This window comes from Mustelus asterias, chromosome 25 (genome assembly GCF_964213995.1).
Source record: "Mustelus asterias chromosome 25, sMusAst1.hap1.1, whole genome shotgun sequence".
NCBI classification, from domain to species: domain Eukaryota; kingdom Metazoa; phylum Chordata; class Chondrichthyes; order Carcharhiniformes; family Triakidae; genus Mustelus; species Mustelus asterias.
In genome coordinates this window covers 41,624,375-41,648,455 of record NC_135825.1, presented here as the reverse complement: position 1 = coordinate 41,648,455, position 24,081 = coordinate 41,624,375, and the positions used below count along the sequence as shown (strand labels likewise).

General features: G+C 42.8%; 1 protein-coding gene across 2 annotated transcripts in view; it reads left to right on the top strand.

Annotated features, from left to right (window-relative positions):
- The window catches only part of LOC144511903 (lysine-specific demethylase 5B-like), a 371,069-nt gene that overhangs the window by 143,567 nt on the left and 203,421 nt on the right, over positions 1-24,081 (top strand). For both annotated transcript variants that reach the window (XM_078242346.1, XM_078242347.1), the window contains exons 12-13: positions 14,089-14,208; positions 14,536-14,730. In XM_078242346.1, coding sequence (XP_078098472.1) covers positions 14,089-14,208; positions 14,536-14,730 — 315 coding nt within the window. The remainder of the gene's footprint in view (positions 1-14,088; positions 14,209-14,535; positions 14,731-24,081) is intronic.

The following is a 24,081-nucleotide window of genomic DNA, read 5'->3' as shown; positions in this document are numbered from 1 at the left end:
ACCACATGGTAGGTCGGTATAACTCAAACAAGGAATGGTTTATTGAACATCTTAACTGGTGCACAGCTAGTCCAAGACTGTCTTCTCAGGTAGAGTTTGTTTTCCCTCGGTCACCTGAACCGCTCTCTTATGTATGTAGTGGGGGCATAACACCCCCCTCTACCTACATAATAATGATGATTGTCCCTTTCTATAACCTCTGCATTACCTGTTACTATTGGCATGATACTTGTGTCCTCCACCATGAAAACTGGGGCAAAATACTGATTATACCATTTCTGTGTTTCCCACTATTAACTCTCCAGTCCCATCCTCCAAGGGATCAACATTCACTTCAGCTACTCTCCTCCCTTTTATATACTTCCAGCAACTTTTGCTACCTTTTTTATACTTTGCACTAATTTTCTTTCATAATTTACCTTTGCTCTTTTATTACTTTTTTAGTAACCCTTGGTTGATCTTTAAAAGTTTTCTGACCTTCCAGCCTGCCGTTGGCCTTTGTAATATGGTATGTCTTAGTTTTTGTCTTTGTTATTTTTACTTTCTTGCCAAGGCATGGATGTTTTTCCCCCCATTACAATCTTTCTTCCTATGTGGAACATATTTTGTTTGGGAAGAATTGAATATCTCCTGAAACATCTGCCATTGCTTATTGTTGCGAAGTTGAGTAGAGTAATTGTAGACTCGTGTTCATAAAATTATAAACTGCCAGGGAAAAAGCATTGCATGCCATTGTCCCATTAAAAAGGTGGTGCTTTTTCTGTGCTTAGAAAGTTTTAAAAAGTAAGTACATATAGAGTGCCCAAAAATGAAACATCCAAAATGAAAAATTTGTATCAAAAAGCCAAGCAGCAGGGTTATCAAGGCAACAGGCTTTCAGATTTATTTGAATTCAGCCCATCAATTTGAATTAGGCACTTAGATACCAAAAACCTATTGGATTTAAATCCAATGATTTTGTCAACCTCGGACCATTCATATTGTGGGAATATTGATATGTCATCACAGGTATAAAAGAAGGGTAGCAGTAGGACAAAAGCAGAGAGCATCTGCCAGAGTAACAACTCTTAGTTCAGCTCTAGAGAGAGAGAACTGCAAGCTCTCACAGCTTCATCTGTGACTTAAGAGAAAGCACTATTTCAGTAGAAAAGGTACCAAAGAAGAAAAAAGTTCCATCCAAAAGAATCAACAGAAAAGGCCTCGAACATTCTGGAAGGCGCCAAACCTGGTTATAATTGTGAGAGTGACAAAATGTTATTTTGTTAATGAGTGGGAATTGTATTTATCTGAACAGCATTCCATTAGAATCGTGTTTTATTCAGTTTGTTAATAGTTTAGTTAACTTGTTCACTGTTAGATAAATAAATTGTTACATGTTGACTGGGCAGCATGGTGGCGCAGTGGTTAGCATTGCTGTCTCACAGTGCCAGGGACCCGGGTTCAATTCCAGCCTCAGGTCACTGTCTGTGGAGTTTGCATGTTCTCCTTGTGTCTGCATGGGTTTCCTCCGGGTGCTCCGATTTCTTCCCACAGTCCAAAGATGTGCGGGTTAGGTTGATTGGCCATGCTAAATTAACCCTAGTGTCAGGGGGATTAGCAGGGCAAATGAGGGTTACGGGTATAGGGCCTGGGTGGGTGCAGACTCGATCGGCTGATTGGCCTCCTTCTGTATTGTAGGAATTCTATGATTCTATGACTTTTGAGAGTGTGTCGGGGAGTTATTTTAACTGCAAGTTGCTGAAGAGTAGATCGTACCACTCTACACACTCTTACAGATTATGAGGTGAGGTACTCCTCTTTGAGTGGTTAGGTGCTAGTTCTCAGAGGGGGGGGTCCACCTCCACTTCATAACATTATCAACCATCCTATCTTTTAGTCATCCTGCCCAGCCTATCTAAATTCTATCTATATGCATATTAAAGATAATTCCAAAGACTGACAATGCTTTCTGAGAAAAAGATCCTTCTCATCTCTGTCTTAAAGACCCCTTATTTTTAAACTGTGTCTCCAGTCTCTCCAAGAAGGGAAAACATCTTTTCAGAATCCACCCTGACAGGTCCCCTTAGGATTTTGTATGTTTCAATAAGATCACCTGTCATTCTTCTGAATTCCAATGGATACAGGCATAGTCTGTCAAAACTTTAACTCCAGCACTTCCCCACCCCCAATGCATCACAGCTTGGTATGGTTCCTGCTCTGACCAAGTCCGCAAGAAACTACAAAGGGTTGTGAATGTAGTCCAGTCCATCATGCATACCGGCCTCCCATCCATTGACTCCGTCTACACTTCCCGATGCTTCAAGGACCCAATGCACCCCGGATGTACTCTCTCCCACCTTCTTCCTTTGGGGAAAAAGATACAAAAATCTGAGATCACGTACCAACCGACTCAAGAGCAGCTTCTTCCCTGCTGCCCTCAGACTTTTGAATGGACATACCTTATATTAGGTTGATCTTTCTCTAAACCCTAGCTATGACTGTAACACTACATTCTACACCCTCCTTTGCTTCTCCCCTATGTACTCTATGAATAGTATGCTTTGTGTCGCACGCAAGAAATAATACTTTTCAATGTATGCCAATACATGTGACAATAGAGTCACAGAGGTTTACAACATGGAAACAGGTCCTCTGGCCCAACCTGTCCATGCCAACCTCGTTTGTTTTTACCACTAAGCTGGTCCCAATTTCCCATGTTTGGCCCATATATCCATTTTACCCATGTAACTGTCTAAATGCTTCTTCAAAGACAAAGATGTACCCACCTCTACAACTATCTCTGGTAGCACGTTCCAGACATTCACAACCCTCTGTGTGAAAAAATTGCCCCTCTGGACCCTTTCTCCCCTCTCACCTGAAACCTATGCCCTCCAGTTTTAGACTCCCCGACCTTTGGGAAAAGATGTTGACTATCTATAAGATCACCCCCTAAGCCTCCTATCCTCCAGAAAAAAAGTCCCAGTCTATTCAGATATTTCTTATAGCTCATACCGTCAATCCTGGTAGCGTCCTAGTAAATCTTTTCTGCATTATTTCTAGTTTAATATCCTTTCTATAATAGGATGACCAGAACTGTACACAGTATTCCAGTTGTGGCCTGACCAATATCTTGTACAACTTCAACAAGATGTCCCAACTCCTGTATTCAATGTTCTGACCAATGAAGCCAGGCATGCCGAATGCCGCCTTCACCACCCTGTCCACCTGTGACTCCACTTTCAAGGAGCTATGAACCTGTACCCCGAGATCTCTTTGTGCTATAACACTCCCTAACGCTCTACTATTAACTGAGTAAGTCCTGCCCTGGTTCAGTCAACCAAAATGCATCACCTCACATTTATCTAAATTAAACTCCATCTGCTATTCATCAGCCCACTGGCCCAATTGATAAAGATCGCGTTGCAATCCTAGATAATATTCTTCACTGTCCACTATGCCATCAATCTTGGCGTTATCTGCAAACTTACTAACCATGCCTCCTAAATTCTCATTCAAATCATTAATATAAATGACAAATAACATTGGACCCAGCTCCAATCCCTGAGGCACACCGCTGGTCACAGGCCTATAGTTTGAAAAACAACCCTCGACAACCATCTTCTGTCATCAAGCCAATATTGTATTCAGCTAGCTACCTCACCCGGTATCCCGTGAGATTTAACGTTATGCAATAACCTACCTAGCAGTACCTTGTCAAAGGCATTTTTGAATAAATCAAATCAAATCAAATCACAGGTTTCAGTCTTCAATACTACTGCTGGGATGATGTCCAGACTCAATCGCTGCTGTATCCAGTGTCCTTGGTTATTTCTTCTTCTTCTGTGCAGTGAATTGAATTGCCTAGAAACTGTTATTTGTGATGGCAGGTACCTCAGGAGGAGACAGATGGATCATCCATTGGCACTTTTGGCTGAAGGTGGTTGCATATGCATGCTTCAGTCTTTTGCTTTAAGGATGAGGAGTCGTTGTTTGTGGAGTCTTTACCATTGCTCAGTTGTTTAATTATCTACCACCACCCAAGACTGGATTTGGCAGATCTGCAAAACTTTGATTCATTAGTTGTGGGATTGCTCAGCTCTGGCTATAGCACCTAATTTTTAAGTATGGCTGGTGCTGCTTCTGACTTGGTCTCCTACATTCCTCTTTGAATGAGTTTTGGTCTCCTTGCTTGATGGTAATGGTAAAGTCAGGGATCACCTCAAGTTTATACATTGTAATTGTTCGGACAAGTTTAGAAACTCCAAGGTACACTATGAAGTTAGCCTAGACCCCAACTGTTTTTGATTTTGGCATTATTGTGATCATAAGGTGGTTCACTCCAGGTGTGATTCTTTTGACCCACTAGGAAGCTTTTAACAAAACAAGCTTTATTTAGCGGTACAGTTTAACTATAACAAAAACAATTCGTGTAACTTTTACCAATGGAAATACTTAAACGCACCAAGATATAATTCTTTACTGTTAGCCTATCTCTATTAGTTCCAATTTAAGCAATATTCCTCAAAGCTGTAAATTCCTCTTCAGAATCAGTTAGCAGAAACACATAGGCTTATATGGGTTGCCAGTCCTCAAGCCATTTAACACCTCTGGAGAGAGAGAGAGATCTATTTTCTAGCAGGTCCTAGACTTCAATCTCAGAGAGAGAGCCAAATGCGGGCAATTGGGACGAGCTGAGGTGTTTTTAAAAAAAGGGCGGTATGGATAAGTTGGGCTGAAGGGTCTGTTTCCATGCTGTGAACCTCTTTGACTCTATGAGAGAGAGAATAGCTGCTACTCCTTGCAAATCCAAAGAGAAACTGCCTGCTTTTTTTCATCTGTCAGCCTAACTCTTCCCATTAGCACATGATGCGTTCTTGTCAATCAACCTAATTAAATCTCACTCTGAAACCCCAGGGGACAACCCAAACAATAAACAAAACTGCATTAACTTATTAAATCAAACACCTCAATAACTAGTAGCTATTATTCTTTCATTCTCAACAGGTGGGCTGCCTGAATCAGACAAAGCCGTTTAAACAGAGAGGAATCTTAACATAACCTTCACAAGAAACATGCCACAAAATACTTTTCTTAAAGGCACAGTGTCATCACACAGCTGAATACACTTCTGCTGCTAAACAAATGTTTACCAGGCTGATTCCTGGGATGGCACGACTGTCATTTGAGGAGAGACTAAATTGATTAGGATTATATTCATTGGAGTTTAGAGAGTGAGAGGGGACTAGAGGATTTCACAGTAATTTCATTGCATTGTTAATGTAAACCTATTTGTGGCACTAATAAATAAAATTCTAAGATGATTCGTCAGGGTAGATTCAGAAGAAATGTTACCGATGGTGGGGGAGTCCAGAACTAGGGGTCATAGTTTGAGAATACAGGGTAAACCTTTTAGGACTGAGATGAGGAGAAATTTCTTCACCCAGAGAGTGGTGAATGTGTGGAATTCTCTACCACAGAAAATTGTTGAGTCCAAAATGTTGTGTGATTTCAAGAAGGAGTTAGATATAGCTCTTGGGGCTAAAGGGTTCAAGGGATATGGGGCCTAGGCAGGATCAGGTTATTGAATTTGATGATCGGCCATGATCATAATGAATGGCAGAGTGGGCTCAAAGGGCCGAATGGCCTATGCCTCCTATTTTTTTATGTATGTTTCTATGAAATGGCCCACAAGCCCTCATGGATGCCCAGTTTTGAAGTACTAGATCTGTTCTGAATCTATTTTATTTAACACAGTGGCAGTGACACACAACATGGTGGAGGCTATCCTCTATGTGGAAACAGATGTGTCTGAGACTGTCATGATTGGTGAGGATGAGGTCAAGTAGGTTATTCCCTTTTGTTTTGTATTTTAACACCTGCTGGAGACCCTCTCTGGCAAGTATTTTCTTCAGGACTTGGGCAGCGTGGTGTCTTTAAGGGTCACCTCTGATCAAGCTTTTGGTTTTTGACACCAAATGCTCTCATATATATATTTTAGTTATCTGATTGTATACAATCCAGAATCCTACTTATTCTTTCCTGTTGCCAAACATTGTACTGTTATGTAGTTGCCATTATCCCCAAATCCCCTTCCTCTGTTATGTCCTATAAAACAATGCAGTTTAACTTTTCCAATCTTGCAACTTTACTTTAATTCATGTAGTAACATTTGTCACTGGTCCGCCAAGCTTCCTGGTTGCTTCGGCCTCTTTCTACTTGCAATCCTTCTCGAGTTAGTATTATTTGAAAGAAATTATAGAAATCATAGAAACCCTACAGTGCAGAAAGAGGTCATCTGGCCCATTGAGTCTGCACCGACCACAATCCCACCCAGGCCCTACCCCCATATCCCTATTCGGAGTAGCTCGGAGAGATTTGCTTATCCACCTTTCAGATTAATTCAATACATTGTAACCAGTAACAGACCTGTAACTGATCTCTGAGGTATACACTGGTTACCTTTTTTCATGCTTCAATTCTATGTACAACTTCCCTTTGCTTCCTTTATTCCAACTAATTTTTGGTCCATTTCTGAAGCCTGCCCACCTTGCTGATCAGTCACCTTTTGTGAGGGATTTGATTTTACGTTTCTTGAATGCCTTTGGGAAACTAAACAAATTTTTATGAGAATGCTGTCTCGATCTGATTAATTGTGTACTACTAACATCAGGAAAATCTCATTTATTCATCCTATCATGGACTCCCCTCTCGTATTTGCATGTTAAGATAGAATAATGGAAGTTTTTCATACTGTGCTAAATGTCTGCTCTAACCCTCTTCCTCTTTCACTGAACCTCAGCAGAAAAAATCCTGAGCAGGTGCAACATTAATTTGCACATGCATTCAAGAATGACTGCAGACTAATAAAGATAATGTAGTATTTCAAAAGGTAAAGTAATCAAATTATAATTCTTGCGTTAAATCCTTAATAGAGAAAAAAACCCACTGATTTTGACTGATTTGCTTTGTGCAAGATCAGCATTTTTTAATCAGTCGTTACCTTGAAATATGGTGCAACACTGCAAGTGTAATGACTTAATTTTTTTCTCTCATTTACTAATTGAATAGCAGCCTTGTACAGGCCAGAAAAATGCAATATTGATATTAATATGAATATTCGTGATGTGGTTAAAATGCAGTACTGGCAATAACTAGATTTATAACAAACTACTCTGGATTTCTCTGTCTTTCTCTTTCTCCTTCCTTTGCTTGACTACTTAGTTGACAATTCCACTTGTATACACAAGCTTGTCACTCTTCATTTACCTCCTCACTCTGCTTCTCTATTTCTGCTATTTGAATTCAGCTCTTAATATTGGGGGGGGGGGGGGGGGGGGGAAGACTGTGAACGACAGGAAACCAACTCCGTTTATGTTAGGAGGACCGGAAAATCCAGCAAGTGCCGGGCCATCTCCTCCACTGCATAACACGTGGTGGCGGGGATGGGGGGTGGTGCACGGAAAATGCCACCTATTGTTAAATTTCCTGAAATATGCTCGATTTCTCTGCATTTTGTCTCCCTCTAACTGTTTAACAAATAGCTATTTCTTCCTATCCTGGCATTTGCCTTCAAATCTTGTTGCCACATATTGACTATATTTATTGCACATTTCTAAATAGCCATTGCGAAGGTGAAGATAAGTCGTCATCTTGCATATAACTGAGTGTTAAGACAGTTAAGAGTTGACCACATTGCTTTGGGTCTGGAGTCGCATATCATAGAATCATAGAATCCCTACAGTACTGAAGGAGGTCATTAAGCCCATCGAGCCCACCGATAATAATTCCACCCAGACCCTATCATCACCCCGCATATTTACTCTGTTAATCCCCCTGACAGTAAGGGGCAATTTAGCATGGCCAATCCACCTAACCTGCACATCTTTGGAGAGTGGGAGGAAACCAGAGCAGCTGGAGGAAACCCATGCAAACATTCCACTGGGAGAATGTGAAAACTCCACTCAGTCACCCGCAGTCTGAATTGAACCTGGGACTTTGACGCTGTGAGGCAGCAGTGTTACCTCATTGTGCTACTGTGCCGCCCATGTGGGCCAGACCAGGTTAGGACAGCACATTTCCTTCCCAAAGGCCATTAGTAAACCAGGTGGGTTTTTAACGACACCAGTAGTTTCCTGGTACTAGCTTTTTCCTGGTACTAGCTTTTTATTCCTGATTTTTTAATTAACTGAATTTAGGTTCTCCAGTTCTTCCAGTATGGAAGTAAAAGCAACTTGCATTTTTAAATCCTGTCTCATTCTTCCAAAACCTGGCAGAACACTAACCTATGACTGTTCATTGGTATGATTTAAAGTTCAGTGCGCCAGTCTGTGAACATATCACTATGATAGCACAACTAATGCAACATTTCCAGCTGTGACCTCGACACTAATCCTATCCAACAAAATAATACTCAACTGTCTCTGCATAACATCCATTGTGCTGCCTATTGCAGACGTCGCACAAACTGCTAATCAAATTTACAGGACAATTTTGGACAATTTCTATTAAAAATAAGTTAGAAATGCATGTGGTTGAATTATTATGAATCTTAATAAAGGAAACTATGAAGTATGAGATGGCCTTGATAGATTGGGGAGAGTTACTTAAAGGGATGAGAGTGGATAGACAATGGCAAACATTCAAGGAACACATGGGGGAACTGCAGCAACTGTTTATTCCTGTCTGGCACAAAAGCAAAATGGGTAAGAGGGCCAATCCATGGCTTACAAAGGAAATTAGAGAGTATCCGATCTAAGGAAGAAGCATACAGATTGGCCAAGAAAAATAATAGGTCTGAGGATTGGGGCAGTACTGTACGAAAGTAAGTTTGTAGGGAACATAAAGACTGACACTCAGAGGGTTTCTATAGATATATGAAGAGAAAGAGGTTGGTGAAGACAAATGTAGGTCCCCTACAGACAGAAATGGGGGAATGTATAATAGGGGACAAAGAAATGGCCGAGCAACTGAATACATACTTTGGTTCTGCCTTCACAAAAGAGAACACAAATCAGATGCCAGAAATGTTGGAGATTGCAAGATTTAGTGAGAGGGAAGAAATGAGGGCAATCAATGTTAGTAGAGAAATGGTACTGAGAAAGTTGATGGGATTGAAGGCGGATAAATCCCCATTGATTAACCCATTCACCCAACCTGTCCAGATCATTCTGAAGGATCTCTGCATCCTCGTCAGTTCACCCTCCCACCCAACTTGGTATCATCTGCAAACTTTGAGATGTTACATTTTGTTCATTCATCCAAATCATTAATATATATTGTGAATAGCTGGGGTCTCAGCACCGATCCCTGATAATCTACATCCCAGCGTACTTCAGGAAGTGGCTATTGAAATAGTGGATGCATTGGTGGTCATCTTTCAGGATTCTGTAGACTCTGGAACAGTCGCTGCAGATTGGAGGGTAGCGAATGTCACTCCAATATTCAGAAATGGAGGTAAAGAGAAAACGGGGAATATAGACCAGTAAGCTTCACATCAGTAGTGGAGAAAATTCTCGAATCCATTATCAAGGACTTTATAGCAGAGCATTTAGAAAGCAGTGGTAGGATCAGACAGAGTCAGCATAGATTTATGAAGGGGAAATCATGCTTGACAAATCTGTTGGAATTCTTTAAAGATGTAACTAGTAGAGTTGACAAGGGGAACCAGTAGATGTGATATATTTGGACATTTCAGAAAGATGTGATATATTTGGACTTTCACAAAGTCCCACAGAAGAGATTATCATCCAAGATTAACGTGCATGGGATTGGAAGAAGTGTATTGAGATGGATAGAAAACTGGTTGGCAGAGAGGAAACAAAGAGTAGGAATTAATGGGTGCTTTTCAAATTGGCAGGCAGTAACTAGTGGAGTGCCACAGGGATCGGTGCTGATTGGGTGAATGGGCTAATCAATGGCAGATGCAGTATAATTTGGATATGTGTGAGGTTATTCACTTTGGAAGCAAAAACAAGAAGACCGATTACTACCTGAATGGCTGTAAATTGGGAGAGGGGACTGCGCAGCAGGATCTGGGTGCCCTTGTGCACCAGTCACTGAAGGTAAGCATGCAGGTGCAGCAGGCGGTAAAGAAGGCAAATGGCATGTTGGCCTTCATTGCGAGAGGTTTCGGGTACAGGAGCAAGGATGTGCTGTTGCAACTATACAGGCCTTGGTGAGGCCACATCTAGAAAATTGTGTGCAGTTTTGGTCTCCTTTTCTGAGGAAGGATGTTTTGCGCACAAGGTAGTGCAGACATGGTTTACCAGGCTGATTCCGAGGATGGCGGGACTGATGTATGAGGAGAGATCGACTAGGTTAGGATTATTTTCACTGGAGTTCAGATGAATGGGGGGGGGGACCTCATAGAGACTTATAAAATTCGAACAGGTCTAGACAGGATAGATGCAGGGAGGATGTTCCCGATGGTGAGGGAGTCCAGAACAAGGGGTCACAGTCTGAGGATTCAGGGTAAAAACATTTAGGACGGAGGTGAGGAGACATTTCTTCACCCAAAGAGTGGTGAGCCAGTGGAATTTATTACCACAGGAAATAGTTGATGCCAAAACATTGAATGCATTCAAGAGGCGGCTGAATATAGCACTTGTGGCAAATGGGGTCAAAGGTTTTGGGGGAAAAAGCAGGATTAAGCTATTGAGTTGGATGATCAGCCATGATCTTAATGAATGGCGGAGCAGGCTTGAAAGGCCAAATGCACTCCTCAAGCTCCTATCTTCTATGTGTCTATGATAGGAACTGAATCAGGGTGGTTTGCAGAGGTGGATGGTGTATCATTCGCAAGTCAGCAGGTTACATCAGTTGAGCTGGATTATAGTCAGTGTAATGATACTGTGCAAAACAGTGCCACCAGAAGAGGTGTTGGGGGTGGGGGGGGCAAGATGGAGATCCTTTCTTTCATAATAGGATGTTGTTGCAGACCACTTTTTATCTAACACATGAAAGAAATGCCCTCTTGCTCATTTATGATGTTGTGAAATCAAAAGTTAGGATTGAAGCATTATCAAGTGAAGACATGTTTGCGAGCAGGAAGACTTCCCAATTGATTAATCTGGCTGGTGAGGCAGGGGGTGGAATTTAATATTGTCTCGAGTTTGACCATTTCTTTGTGGCCATTAAATCAGAGTTGACTTCTTTGGTTTGAAATATTATCAACAAGTAAATTGCCCTTAAATAGGTGTATCCTTGAACCCTAGGAGTTAGCCTGGACAGGAACATACAACTTTTTCAAGTGTCTGTTTAATGTAATTTCCTAGCAATGGCAGAGCGAGTATCATAAAACTTCCCTTTGTATTTCTATAGGCGCTATGAGAAAGTATGATACAAACTAAACTATAAAAATTAAGAATATTTTTTGAAAAAATGATGATATTATGCATTCTGAGTCATTGGTTAATTTTTCTCGGTAACGTGTGCAGGTGTGACTTGAAACATTGTTAACATAAGTTAAAAGACAAGGGGAGCACTGAATATGAAGTACTGCCTCAAATTATAAATATTGGTCCAGATCTTCTGGTTTCTGGATTGACAGAGATCGGATATACGACCCAGTGTGTTTTGGAAGCCCCACCACACCAACTCTGTAGGTATTGCCCAAGAAGTTTGAATGTCTGGTGGATAATTCTCCATCTCCCTGGGACCCTTCAAAAAGTTCTCAGACTCTGAGTTCATTGGACTCCTGACTTTGATTCTGACTTTCCCTAGCAAAACTGGAGTACATGGTAATTGACGAGAAAACTCTCTGCTGATTGGAGTCATACCTGGCACAAAGAAAGAAGGTTGTGCTGATTGGAGGTTAGTCATCTCAGCCCCAGGACATCACTCAAGAATTCCTTTTTGGTCCAGTGTCCTTGGCCCAGCCATCTTCAGCTGCTTCATCAATGACCTTCCTTCCATCATATGTGGGGACGTTCATTGATGACTGCACGGTGTTCAGCACCATTCACAACTTATCAGAAACTGGAGCAGTCCATGTCCAAATGCAGCAAGACCTGGACCATATACAGGTTTGAAATGACAAGTGGCAAGTAACCTTTGTGCCACACAAGTGCCAGGTAATGACCATCTCTAACAAGAGAGGATCTAACCATCACTCCTTGACATTCAATGGCATGACCATTACTGAATCCCCTACTATCAATATCCTGGGGTTTACCATTGACCAGAAACTGAAGTGGACTAGTCATATAAATATTGCAGCTACCAGACCTGCAACACGTAATTCTGCTCTTGATGCCCCAAAGCCTATCCACCATCTACAAGGCACAAGTCAGGAGTGTGATGGAATACTCTCCATTTGCCTGGATGAGTGCAGCTCCAACAACACTCAAGAAGCTTGATACCATCCAGGACAAGCAGCCTGCTTGACGGCTACCCATTCCACAAAACATTCAATCCGTCCACCATTGACGAGCAGCGGCAACTGTGTGTACCATCCACAAGATACACTACAAGAACTCACCAAGGTTCCTTCGGCAAAACCTTCCAAGCTAATGACTGCTACAATCTAGAAGGATAAGAGCAGCAGATACCTGGGAATACAACCACCTGGAGACTCCCCTTCCAAATCACTCACCATCCTGACTTGGAAATACATCACCATTCCTTAACTGTCAATGGGTCAAAATCTTGCTCGCGTTCTTTGAAGACATAACCAGCACTGTAGGTGTACCTACACCTCGGGGATTGCAGCAGTTCAAAAAGGCAGCTCACCAGCGTCTTCTGAAGGGCAACTAGGGATGGGCAATAAATGTTTGTCTAGCCAGCAACACGCACATGCTATAAAATGAACAAAAATTGTTACCTGAATAGTAACCCATGAGCTGGAATTTTACCTCCCCGCCCGCCACGGAAATTGGAGTAGGCGAGAGGTGGACAATGGGAAGGTCCCTTGACCTCGGGCGGGATTTTATGGTTTCGGGACGAGTGAGGCCATAAAGTCCTGCCCAGGAACTGCAATTGATTTTCATAAAATCCCTACAGTGTAGAAGGAGATCATTTGGCCCATCTAGTCTGCACCGACTCTCTGACAAGAGCATCTTGCCTTGCCCTATCCTATCCCCTTAACCCCACATATTTATCCAGTTAATTCCCTAACCTACACACCTTGAGATACTGAGGGGCAATTTAGCATGGCTAATTCACCTAACAGCACGTCTTTGGACTGTGGGTGGAAACTGGAGCATTCGGAGGAAGCCCACGCAGACGCGGGGAGAACATGCAAACTCCACACAGTCACCCAGGGAATTGAACCCGGATCCCTGGCACTGTGAGCAGCAGTGCTAACCACTGACCACAGTGCTGCACTTGTTAGATAATGTTAGATAAAACTCTCGTCTAACTCCTGGGTAAATATGCAACCCTCCCATTTGACTGCCTGACTACCCCAGACCAACCTACTCAGCTGTCACCCTCGCCAACTGCCAATCTATCCCCTTACCTACATACCTCATCCACCAACCCATTTACTCACCTCCCCATCGATACATTGAGAAGCTTGGTGATCTTTAAACACTCACTAGAAAATGGCAGCCAGTGCAGTAAAAAGGGGGCATGCTGTCTGCACAGATTCTCTTTGATGCTCTCCTGCACTGAGCGAGTTGCGTAGGATTCTCCCATTGGAAGTTTAGACAGAAAGATTGCATGCAGGTAAAAGGGTGATTTTTCTGCCTAATCAGTGTTGGATACAGGGGTTCTAACACTGACCGTAAGATTTCGACTGTTGTGTAGAGCAATTCATGATTAAGTGTAGTTTTTTATTTACCATGTGGCTGTTGGTTAGAAACAGCATTTGAAATTTTCTATGGAACTGTGTGAATTTATGAAGTTGAACTGATATTGATGCTGCAGTGGAACTTCTGATCATGCAAGATGCCAATGTAATATTTTCAATTATGCAACAGATTCGGTTGAAAACATTTTCTCTTTAATTCATCAGATTCATTCTAAATTATAACATCTTGCTTCCAGAAATTATTCATGTAAAGACCCTTAACTGAAAAAATTGTAGGCATAAGTCTGGTTGGCTGTGTCCATTACTATGTTGATTGCAGTCTGTCGACATTTACTGCAAGATCTCTTTTCTCAATACAGGTTTATAGAACAAATCAGTGTGCTGGGGAGTTTGTCATCACATTTCCCAGAGCCTATCACAGTGGCTTTAACCAGGGCTTCAACTTTGCAGAAGCTGTAAACTTCTGCACAATGGACTGGGTAAGTGTGCACTTTCGGTATATGTATGGAGAAGATGCAGAGTAACACTTTCTGAATCTTCACGTAGAAAGAAAAGGTAATTTATAGTTTAAAACCTTGATTAAGAACTGAATGGACTTTATTTGTTACTAGATCAAGGAGATATGTTAATGCATTAAAATGAGAAGTTGTAATGTTTTTGGAGTCCCCTGATAACATTGAAAATGCACATCACCTCATGGCCCAAAAGCTTTGCTCTCGCATTTTACACTTGCCAACCCTGCTCTGAAATGTATTTTCAAATTACTGTTTGAAAGATATGTCCTGTTGAATGTGTTTGTTTTTTAGCTGCCAATGGGCCGACAGTGTGTAGAACATTATCGTCTCCTGAATCGTTACTGTGTTTTTTCTCACGATGAGATGATTTGTAAGATGGCATCCAAGTGGAAGGATCTGGATGTAGTTTTGGCATCTGCTGTTTATAAGGATATGATCATTATGATAGAGGAGGAGAAGAAATTACGGGAGGCTGTTTGCAAAATGGTGAGTGCTACAGAAAATAAGTAATTATGAAACAAAAGGTCATTTTGTTAATACTTGCAATCAGGACGACTGTTCACCTTCACCTCAAGAAATGTCTGCTCCTGTTCTATCTCCAGTCTCCATGCTGTTGAACTGTCTGTCACCTGCAAGCTCAACATGAAGCACATGCACTGACCATAAAGACCATCTTGTGCAAAACTCTCCTTTGTGTATCCTATCATTCAAACTCCCGCCCTCACTAACTTATCCTGATTCACTATTTGCCCAGTGTATTAAATATAAAATTATTGTGCTTTCTCTTTAGGGCCTCACCCCAATATGAAATTTCAATTTCATTTCATGCCCTCTCAGACAAGAACATTAGAAATAAAAGCAAGATTAGGCCATTCAACCCCTTGAGCCTGCTCTACATATAGAACCACTGGAGAAAGTGTAAGAAAGGTTTACAAGAATGATACCTGAACTATGGTCCGGATTTTTGCTAATGACACAGGAAGTTTGAATCAGGAAATTTCTTGACCTGGTAAAACCAGGTCGCTTAAAAGGATTCTGTCCACCATATTTCATTCTGGGGAATTGGGGGTGGTATGGAGGCAGTTGCGTGGTCTCTGGAGTCAGGTGACTGCTTAGACAGGCTGGTTAGAGGACCTCCCTCATTTCACTGGGACATGTGGCTCCTCGAGTCTACCTCACCAATCAGTAAGATCATGGCTGATCTGATCACGGCCTTAACTCCATTTTCCTGCCTATCTCCCATTGTGGGACTCTTGTCAATCAAAAATCTGTCTAACTAAGCCTTGATTATATTCAATCATTCAGCCTCCAGTGTTCTCTGGGTAGAGAAGTCCAAACACTATCAACCTCAGCGAAGAAATTCCTCCTGATTTCCATCTTAGATGGGGGAATCCTTTTCTTAAATGTGCCCTAATTTGAGATTTCCCCCTTGGAGGTATCCTCCTTGATAAACCTGACAAACCCCCTCAGATTCTTACATATTTCAGTAAGATTACCTCTCGTTCTTCTAAACTCCAATAGCTATACGCCTTCTCAATTTTTCCTCATAAGTTAGCCTAGTGAACCTGAATTTTTCCAATCTAAGTATGTCCCTGCTTATATAAAGTTTATTTGTTAGTGTCATAAGTAGGATTACATTAACACTACAATGAAGTTACTGTGAAAATCCCCTAGTCGCCACACTCCAGTTGGTGCCTGTTTGGGTACATTGAAGGAGAATTTAGCATGGCTAATGCATCTAACCAGCACATCTTTCCGACTGGGTGGAAATTGGAGCACCCGGAGGAAACCCACGCAGACACAGGGAGAACGTGCAGACTCTGCACAGACACTGACCCAAGCTGGAAATCGAACCTGAGTCCATGGCGCTGAGAGGCAGCAGTACCAACTGCTGTGCCACCATGCCACTCTGTAGGGAGGGCATTTAGGTAAATGCTGGTCTAGCTAGCAACAACCATATCCTGTGAATAAATAAAAAAAGTAACTTAAGCTGTACAGAATACTCCAACTGTGGTCTCACCAATGCACTGTGCGGTTTAAGAAAGACTTTCTTACTAATATACTCCACCCTACTTTAATAAAGGCTAATCTTTGTAACCTCCTCAACTTGGTTCACTACCTATCTTCATGCCATCAACAAATTTGCTGCAATACAATCAGGTCCTTCATCCAAATCATTAAGAACAAAGAACAATACAGCACAGGAACAGGCCCTTCGGCCCTCCAAGCCCGCGCCGCTCCCTGGTCCAAACTAGACCATTCTTTTGTATCCCTCCATTCCCACTCCGTTCATATGGCTGTCTAGATAAGTCTTAAACGTTCCCAGTGTGTCCGCCTCCACCACCTTGCCTGGCAGCGCATTCCAGGCCCCTACCACCCTCTGTGTAAAATATGTCCGTCTGATATCTGTGTTAAACCTCCCCCCCTTCACCTTGAACCTATGACCCCTCGTGAACGTCACCACCGACCTGGGGAAAAGCTTCCCACCGTTCACCCTATCTATGCCTTTCATAATTTTATACGCCTCTATTAAGTCTCCCCTCATCCTCCGTCTTTCCAGGGAGAACAACCCCAGTTTACCCAATCTCTCCTCATAACTAAGCCCCTCCATACCAGGTAACATCCTGGTAAAATTAATAACAATTGTAAAATATTTGAAGACCCAGCACCAATCGCAGAGGCATTTCACTGGTTACAGTGACGCTCTGTTTCTTGTTAATCCTCTATCCATATCACTCCAACACCATATGCTCTTGTATAGTTACCTTTTATATGACGCCTTTTCAAATGCCTTTTGGAAATCCAAATACATTATATTGACTGGTTCCCCTTTGTCATCTCTATTTATTATATCCTCAAAGAAGTGATAAATTTGCCAAAACACAATTTCCCTTTCACAAAATTGACTCTGCCTGATTGCATTGTGATTTTCTAAACCTCCTGCTTCGGAATAAGGTCAATGAACTGATGGCACAAATACAGACAAATGGGTTGTCCAGGGACTGTGGGTTGGGGCTGGGGCCAGGGGCGGGGCTGGGGTGGAGCGTGGGGCTGGGGGGGTGAGGGCAGGACAGGTCTGGGGCTGGGGTCTGCCCTGTGCTCAGCACTGACCGGGTGACCCGCACTGAGATAGTCAGCATGCAGTGACCAACATGGGGTGGCGGTGAAGGATGAACATCAGCAGCACCTGATGCAGATATGGAGTAACAAATCAGGAGGGAGCAAAAATTCCAACCTGCTGCACAACTCCCAGTGTGTAAATAGTAGCTATAACTGATTTAGCAAGTTGTGATCTCCAGCAGCATATTTTGGTAGTAGTAGAGACGGGTACAATTTTGCCTTTTAAACAGCATTTAGACGTTACATAGGTAAGATGGTTATAGAGGGATGTAGGCCAAACACAGGCAGTTGGGACTAGCTTAATGGTAAAAACTGGGCAGCATGGATAAGTTGAGTGGAAGGGGTGTTTCCATGCTGTAAACCTCTATGGTTCTATGATTTTGTGGGATTACTGAAACTTGGTTGCAGGAGGACCGGGACTGGGAGTTGAGTATCCAAGGGTCCTGAGATGTGTAGGTTAGAGGGATTAGCGGGTAAAATATGTAGGGATATGGGGGTAGGGCCTGGGTGGGATTGTGGTTGGTGCAGACTTGATGGGCCGAATGGCCTCTTCCTGCACTGTAGGGTTTCTACGATTCTATGGTCCTCAGTATTCCGAAAGGATAGACAGGATGGAACAGGAGGTGGAGTTGCTTCCTTGGTTAAAGATGACATTAAGAAATGATATTGGCACTAAGGGCCAACATGTTGAATCGATCTGGGTGGAAATAAAAAACAAAGGAGAAAACACCTTAGTGGGAGTAATTTACAGGCCCCCGAACAATACCTCCAAATTGAGGCAGAGTATAAACCAAAAAATAATGAGGGCTTGTAAGAAGGACACAGCAGTAATCATGGGTGATTTTAACATGCATTTTGACTGGATTAAACAAATTGGCAAAGGGAGCCTTGAGGGAGATTTCATAGAGTTGGTGAGGAATTGTGTCTTCGAGCAATGTGTTATGGAACCAATCAGGGAGTAGGCTATTTTAGTTTAGGATTATAAACGAAGAATGGTTGATAAATAGTCTTGTTAAAGATCCTCTTGGAAAGAGTGATCACAGCATGCTAGAATTTCAGATTCAGATTGCACGAGAAAAGACAGAATGCAAGACTAGAGTTTTAGCATTGGGCCGAGGTAATTATTTCGGCCTGAGGAAAGAGTTGGCCCAAGTAAATTGGGCAGAAATAATTGAGGGCAGAACAGTTGAAGAACAATGGCGGATGTTCAGGGAGATATTGAATACCTCACAATTAAAGTATAGTCCTGAGAGGAAGCGGAATTGTAAAAGGAATTGGCGAGACAAGGAAGTCGAAGGACATAAAGGCAAAAACTAGGGCATACCAAACTGCAAAAGCTAGTGGTAAGCTAGAGGATTGGGAGAACTTTTAAGGTTCAGCAAACGACTACTAAAATAGAATCAAAAGAGCTAAGATAAACTATGAAAGGGAACTAGCAGAACACAGATACCGAAAGCGTCTATAAGTATATAAAGAGGAAGAGAATAGCTAAAGTAAATGTTGGCCCTTGAGAGGATGATACTGGTGAGGTATTAATGGGGAACACAGAGATGTTGGAGGCAATAAACCAATATTTTGCCACTGTCTTCATGGTAGAGAATAATGGAAATTTTCCAAAAACTGTAGTTAATGCAGAGGAACTTGGTGCAATAACCCCCACTCGATTGAAGGTATTGAGAAACTAATGGAATTAAGGGCAGATCAGTCTCCAGAACCTGATGGCATGCACATTATGGTATTGAAGGAGCTGGCAGCAGAAGTAATAGATGCATTGGCTGTGATACTTCAAAATTCCTTGGATTCTGATAAGATGCTGGTGGATTGGAAACACGCCAATGTGACACCCCTATTCAAAAAGTGAGGGAGGCAAAAAGTAGGAAAGTATAGGCCAGTTAGCCTGACCTCTGTGGTGGGCAAGTTGCTGGAATCAATTATCAAGGAGGAGACAATTGGAGCAATTGGAAAGTTAAAACTCAGTCCACCATTGTCAGCATGGTTTTATAAAGGGAAAGTCATGCTTGACAAACTTGCTTGGGTTCTTTGAGGACGTAGCCAGCAAGGTAGATAGTGGGGAGCCTATAGATGTGGTATATCTAGACTTCCAGAAGGCGTTTGACAAGGTGCCGCATAAAAGACTGATCCAGAAGGTGAGATTGCAGGGGATTGGGGGAAGAGCACTAGATTGGATTGAGGATTGGCTGACTGACAGAAAGCAAAGGGTCAGGACAAATGGGTCCTTTTGTATGAGGGACGTCATGCCTCACAAATTTGGTTGAGTTTTTTGAGGAGGTGACAACGATTGACGAGGGAAGGGCCGTGGATGTCGTCTATATGGATTTTAGTAAAGCGTTTGACAAGGTCCCTCATGGCAGGCTGGTGCAAAAGGTTAAATCTCACGGGATAAAAGGTGAGCTAGCTAGATGGGTGGAGAACTGGCTTAGCCATAGAAGACGGAGGGTAGCAGTGGAGGGTCTTTTTCCGGTTGGAGTTCTGTGACTAGTGGTGTTCCGCAGGGCTCTGTACTGGGACCTCTGCTGTTTGCAATATATATAAATGATTTGGAGGAAGATGTAACTGGTGTGATCAGCAAGTTTGTGGACGACACGAAGATTGCTGGAGTTGCGGATGGTGATGAACATTGTCAGAGAATACAGCAGGATATAGATAGGCTGGAACATTGGGCGGAGAAATGGCAGATGGAATTTAATCCAGATAAATGCGAAGTGATGCATTTTGGTAGATCTAATGTAAGGGGGAGCTATACAATAAATGGCAGAACCATCAGGAGTATAGACACACAGAGGGACCTGGGTGTACAAGTCCACAGATCCTTAAAGGTGGCAGCACAGGTGGAGAGGGTGGTGAAGAAGGCATATGGCATGCTTGCCTTTATTGGACGGGGCATAGAATATAAAAGTTGGCATATGATGTTGCGGCTGTATAGAACGATAGTTAGGCCACATTTGGAATACTGCGTCCAGTTCTGGTCGCCACACGACCAGAAGGACGTGGAGGCTTTGGAGAGAGTACAGAGAAGGTTTACCAGGATGTTGCCTGGTATGGAGGGTCTTAGCTATGAGGAGAGATTGGGTAAACTGGGGTTGTTCTCCCTGGAAAGACGGAGGATGAGGGGCGACCTAATAGAGGTGTATAAAATTATGAAGGGCATAATTTGAACAGTGGGAAGCTTTTTCCCAGGTCGGAGGTGACAAACACAAGGGGTCACGGGTTCAGGTTCAACACAGATGTCAGGGGGACATATTTTACACAGAGGGTGGTGGGGGCCTGGAATGCACTGCCAAGCAAGGTGATTGAGGCGGACACGCTGGGATCGTTTAAGACTTATCTAGATAGCCCCATGAACAGACTGGGAATAGAGGGATACAAAAGAATGGTCTAGTGGGCACATGAGCGGCGCAGGCTTGGGGGGCCGAAGGGCCTGTTCCTATGCTGTATTGTTCTTTGGTTGTTCTTCTCTGGCTGGCAAAATGTAACTAGTGGGGTGCTGCAGGGGTCAGTCCTCAGACCTCAACTATTTACAATCTATATAACTGATCAGCAAGCAAGGAGTGTAACATATCAAAATTTGTGCTTGATACTAAACTAAGTGGTAAAGCAGGCAGTGAAAAAGATATAAAGATTTTACAGATGGATATAGGCGAGGAGAATGGGCCAAAATTTGGCAGATGGAGTTTAATGTGTATAAGTGTGCGGTTATCCATTTTTGGCAGATAAAATAGAAATGCAAATTATTGCCCAAGTGGAAAGTAGACTCAAAATATGTCCAGGCAGAGGGATCTGGGTGTCTTTGATTATGAATTGCAGAAATTCGGTATGCGGGTGCAGCATGTAATAAAAAAAGGCAAATGGGATTTTGGCATTTATTGCAAAAGGACTCGAGCATAAAAGTAGAGAAGTGCTTCGCAATTGTATAAGGTGTTGGTGAAACCACATCTGGAGTATTGTGCCCAGTTTTGATTTCCTTATTTGAGGAAAGAAGTGGCGGCATTGGAGGCAGTTCAGAGAAGATTCACCAAATTGATTCCTGGGATTAAAGGGTGGAGGTAGAAGGAGAGATTAAACAGTTTGGACTCATACTCACTGGAGTTTAGAGGATAAGAGGGGTTCTATGTTCTATCTGATCAAGGTTTATAAAATTTTAAGAGGAATTGACAGAGTAACTGTAGACCGAATATTTCCTCTTATGGGGCAATCTAGAACAAAGGCCACAGGTATAGGTTGCGAGGCAGTAAATTTAAAACATGAGTTGAGGAGGAACTACTTCTGGCAGAGGGTGGTAAATTTGTGGAACTCGCTGCCCCATAGGGGTCTGAATCGATGACTGGTTTTAAGAAGGCAATAAGATATATTTCGAATAAAAATATATGGGGATATGGGGAACAGGTGGGAAGATGGATTTGAGACCAGATCTGATTGAATGGCAGAGCAGGCTCGAAGGGCTAAATTTGCCTACTTACGTTCCTATGTTCCTATATTATTATAATAATAATGGTAATTATTATTACTCTATAATAGTTTCAAACATTTTCCCCAGTGACAAAAGTTAGATTAACTGGCCTGTAATTTCATGTTTTCTGTTTTCCTCCTTTCTTGAATAGAGGTATTTGTGGTTTTCAATCTGCTGAGACCTTTCCGTAATCTAGGGAATTTTGGAAAATTACAACCAATGTATCCACAAGTTTTGCAACCATTTATTTTAAGGATGAAGGCCGTCAAGACTAGGGGACTTGTCTGCCTTCAGTTCTGTTAATTTTCCCATTATTTTTTCACTCATGATAGTTATTATTTTTAAGTTGCTCCCTCCCTTTTGCCTCTTGATTTTCTACTATCCTTTTTGTGTCTTTGCTGAGAAAATCCTGATATTGTGGAGAGCAGTCTGATCCTCCAACAAACTAATTTCTATTTAGCCACTCTTCCTGATATAACTTTAGAAGTTTTTAGTGACTGGTTTTATATTTCTTACTATATTTTTCTCTCATTCCTATTTTCTGTTTGGTCATCCTCTGGTAAAGTTTTAGAATCTTGTGGCCTACCACTAGGCTTATATGCCTTTTCATCCAATTTGAAACTTAGTTTACTTAGTTCGTCACGCATGGTGCATCTTTCTGGTAGAGTCTTTCTTCAGTGGAATGTATTTTTGGGGAGAGTTTTGAAATATCTCTTGAAATGTCGGTCACTTTTTCTCTACTGACTTCCCTTTTAACGAATTTATCCAGTCCAGTGTCCCAAACCTTTTCAGGCCATATAACCCTTTTGACTTCCCAAGAGTACTTACGGAACCCCAGAGAAAGATATCAAACATACCAAAACAAATTCATCGAAGTCTTTTCTATTTCTTAAATCTACATATTATAATGAAAAGGTTCTCTTGTTCAATACCGTACTTCAATCTATTGGGGAGAATGATGCTGCTTCATTTGCTCGCATTTGTTCACAATTAGGATGATGCGAGAGAGTTGGATTCTCATTATATTGCTAACCTTTTCACCAAGGCCATTCACTGGCACCTCATGCTCCGAGGTCCGGCCAACCCCCTGCTCTGAGGAGCCCACCCCTGCTCCGAGAGCCCTACCCCGGTCCGAGGTCCCCGGCCCGCCCCCTGCTCCGAGGCTCTGCCCCAGTCCACCCCCTGCTCCAAAGGCCCCCATCCCAGCCCGCCGCCTGCTCCGAGGCCCCCTCCCCCTGCTCCGAGGCCCCCTCCCCCTGCTCCGAGGCCCCCTCCCCCTGCTCCGAGGCTCCCGCCCCGCTCCCTGCTCCGAGGCCCCCGGGGCCCCACCCCCCCACCGGCCCCTTGCTCCGGGGCCCGGCCCCTTGCTCCGGGGCCCGGGCCCCTTGCTCCGAGGCCCCTTGCTCCGAGGCCCCGCCCTCCCGGCCCTTTGCTCAGCATTGGTTTTCCGCTGCCTCTGGAAGGAACAAACCTGATCACCCTGTGAGTTCTTGTCATCGTATTTCTTTGTGATAGTTTTCAGTTATTTTTCCCTTTACTTGCCCTTGTGAGACTTGTAAAGATACAAAATGTCATGGGTCCTATGTTTCTTACAGAATTAGAGTTGAAATCAAGGCAGAATTTCAGATTGCAAGGTTTGTAGAAACATAGGAAAACTAAGCACAAAACAGGCCCTTCGGCCCCACAAGTTGTGCCGAACATATCCCTACCTTTTAGGCCTATCTGTAACCTCCATCCTATTAAGTCCCATGTACTCATCCAGGAGTCTCTTAAAAGACCCTATTGAGTTTGCCTCCACCACCACTGACGGCAGCCGATTCCACTCGCCCACCACCCTCTTGTGAAAAACTTCCCCCTAACATTTCCCCTGTACCTTCCCCCCAGCACCTTAAACCTGTGTCCTCTCGTAGCAGCCATTTCCACCCTGAGAAAAAGCCTCTGAGAGTCCACTCGATCTATGCCTTTCAACATCTTATATACCTCTATTCGGTCTCCTCTCATCCTCCGTCTCTCCAAGGAGAAAAGACCGAGCTCCTTCAGCCTATCCTCATAAGGCATGCCACTCAATCCAGGCAACATCCTTTATGGTTTAGAATTGGGGTTCTCATTAACTGCAGGAAAATTGGAACCTTCAAAAATATGTTGAAGTTTATTTATTAGTCATAAGTGAGGCTTATATTAACACTGCAATGAAATTGCTGTGAAATTCCCCTCGTCGCCACACTCTAGTGCCGGTTCGGGTCAATGCA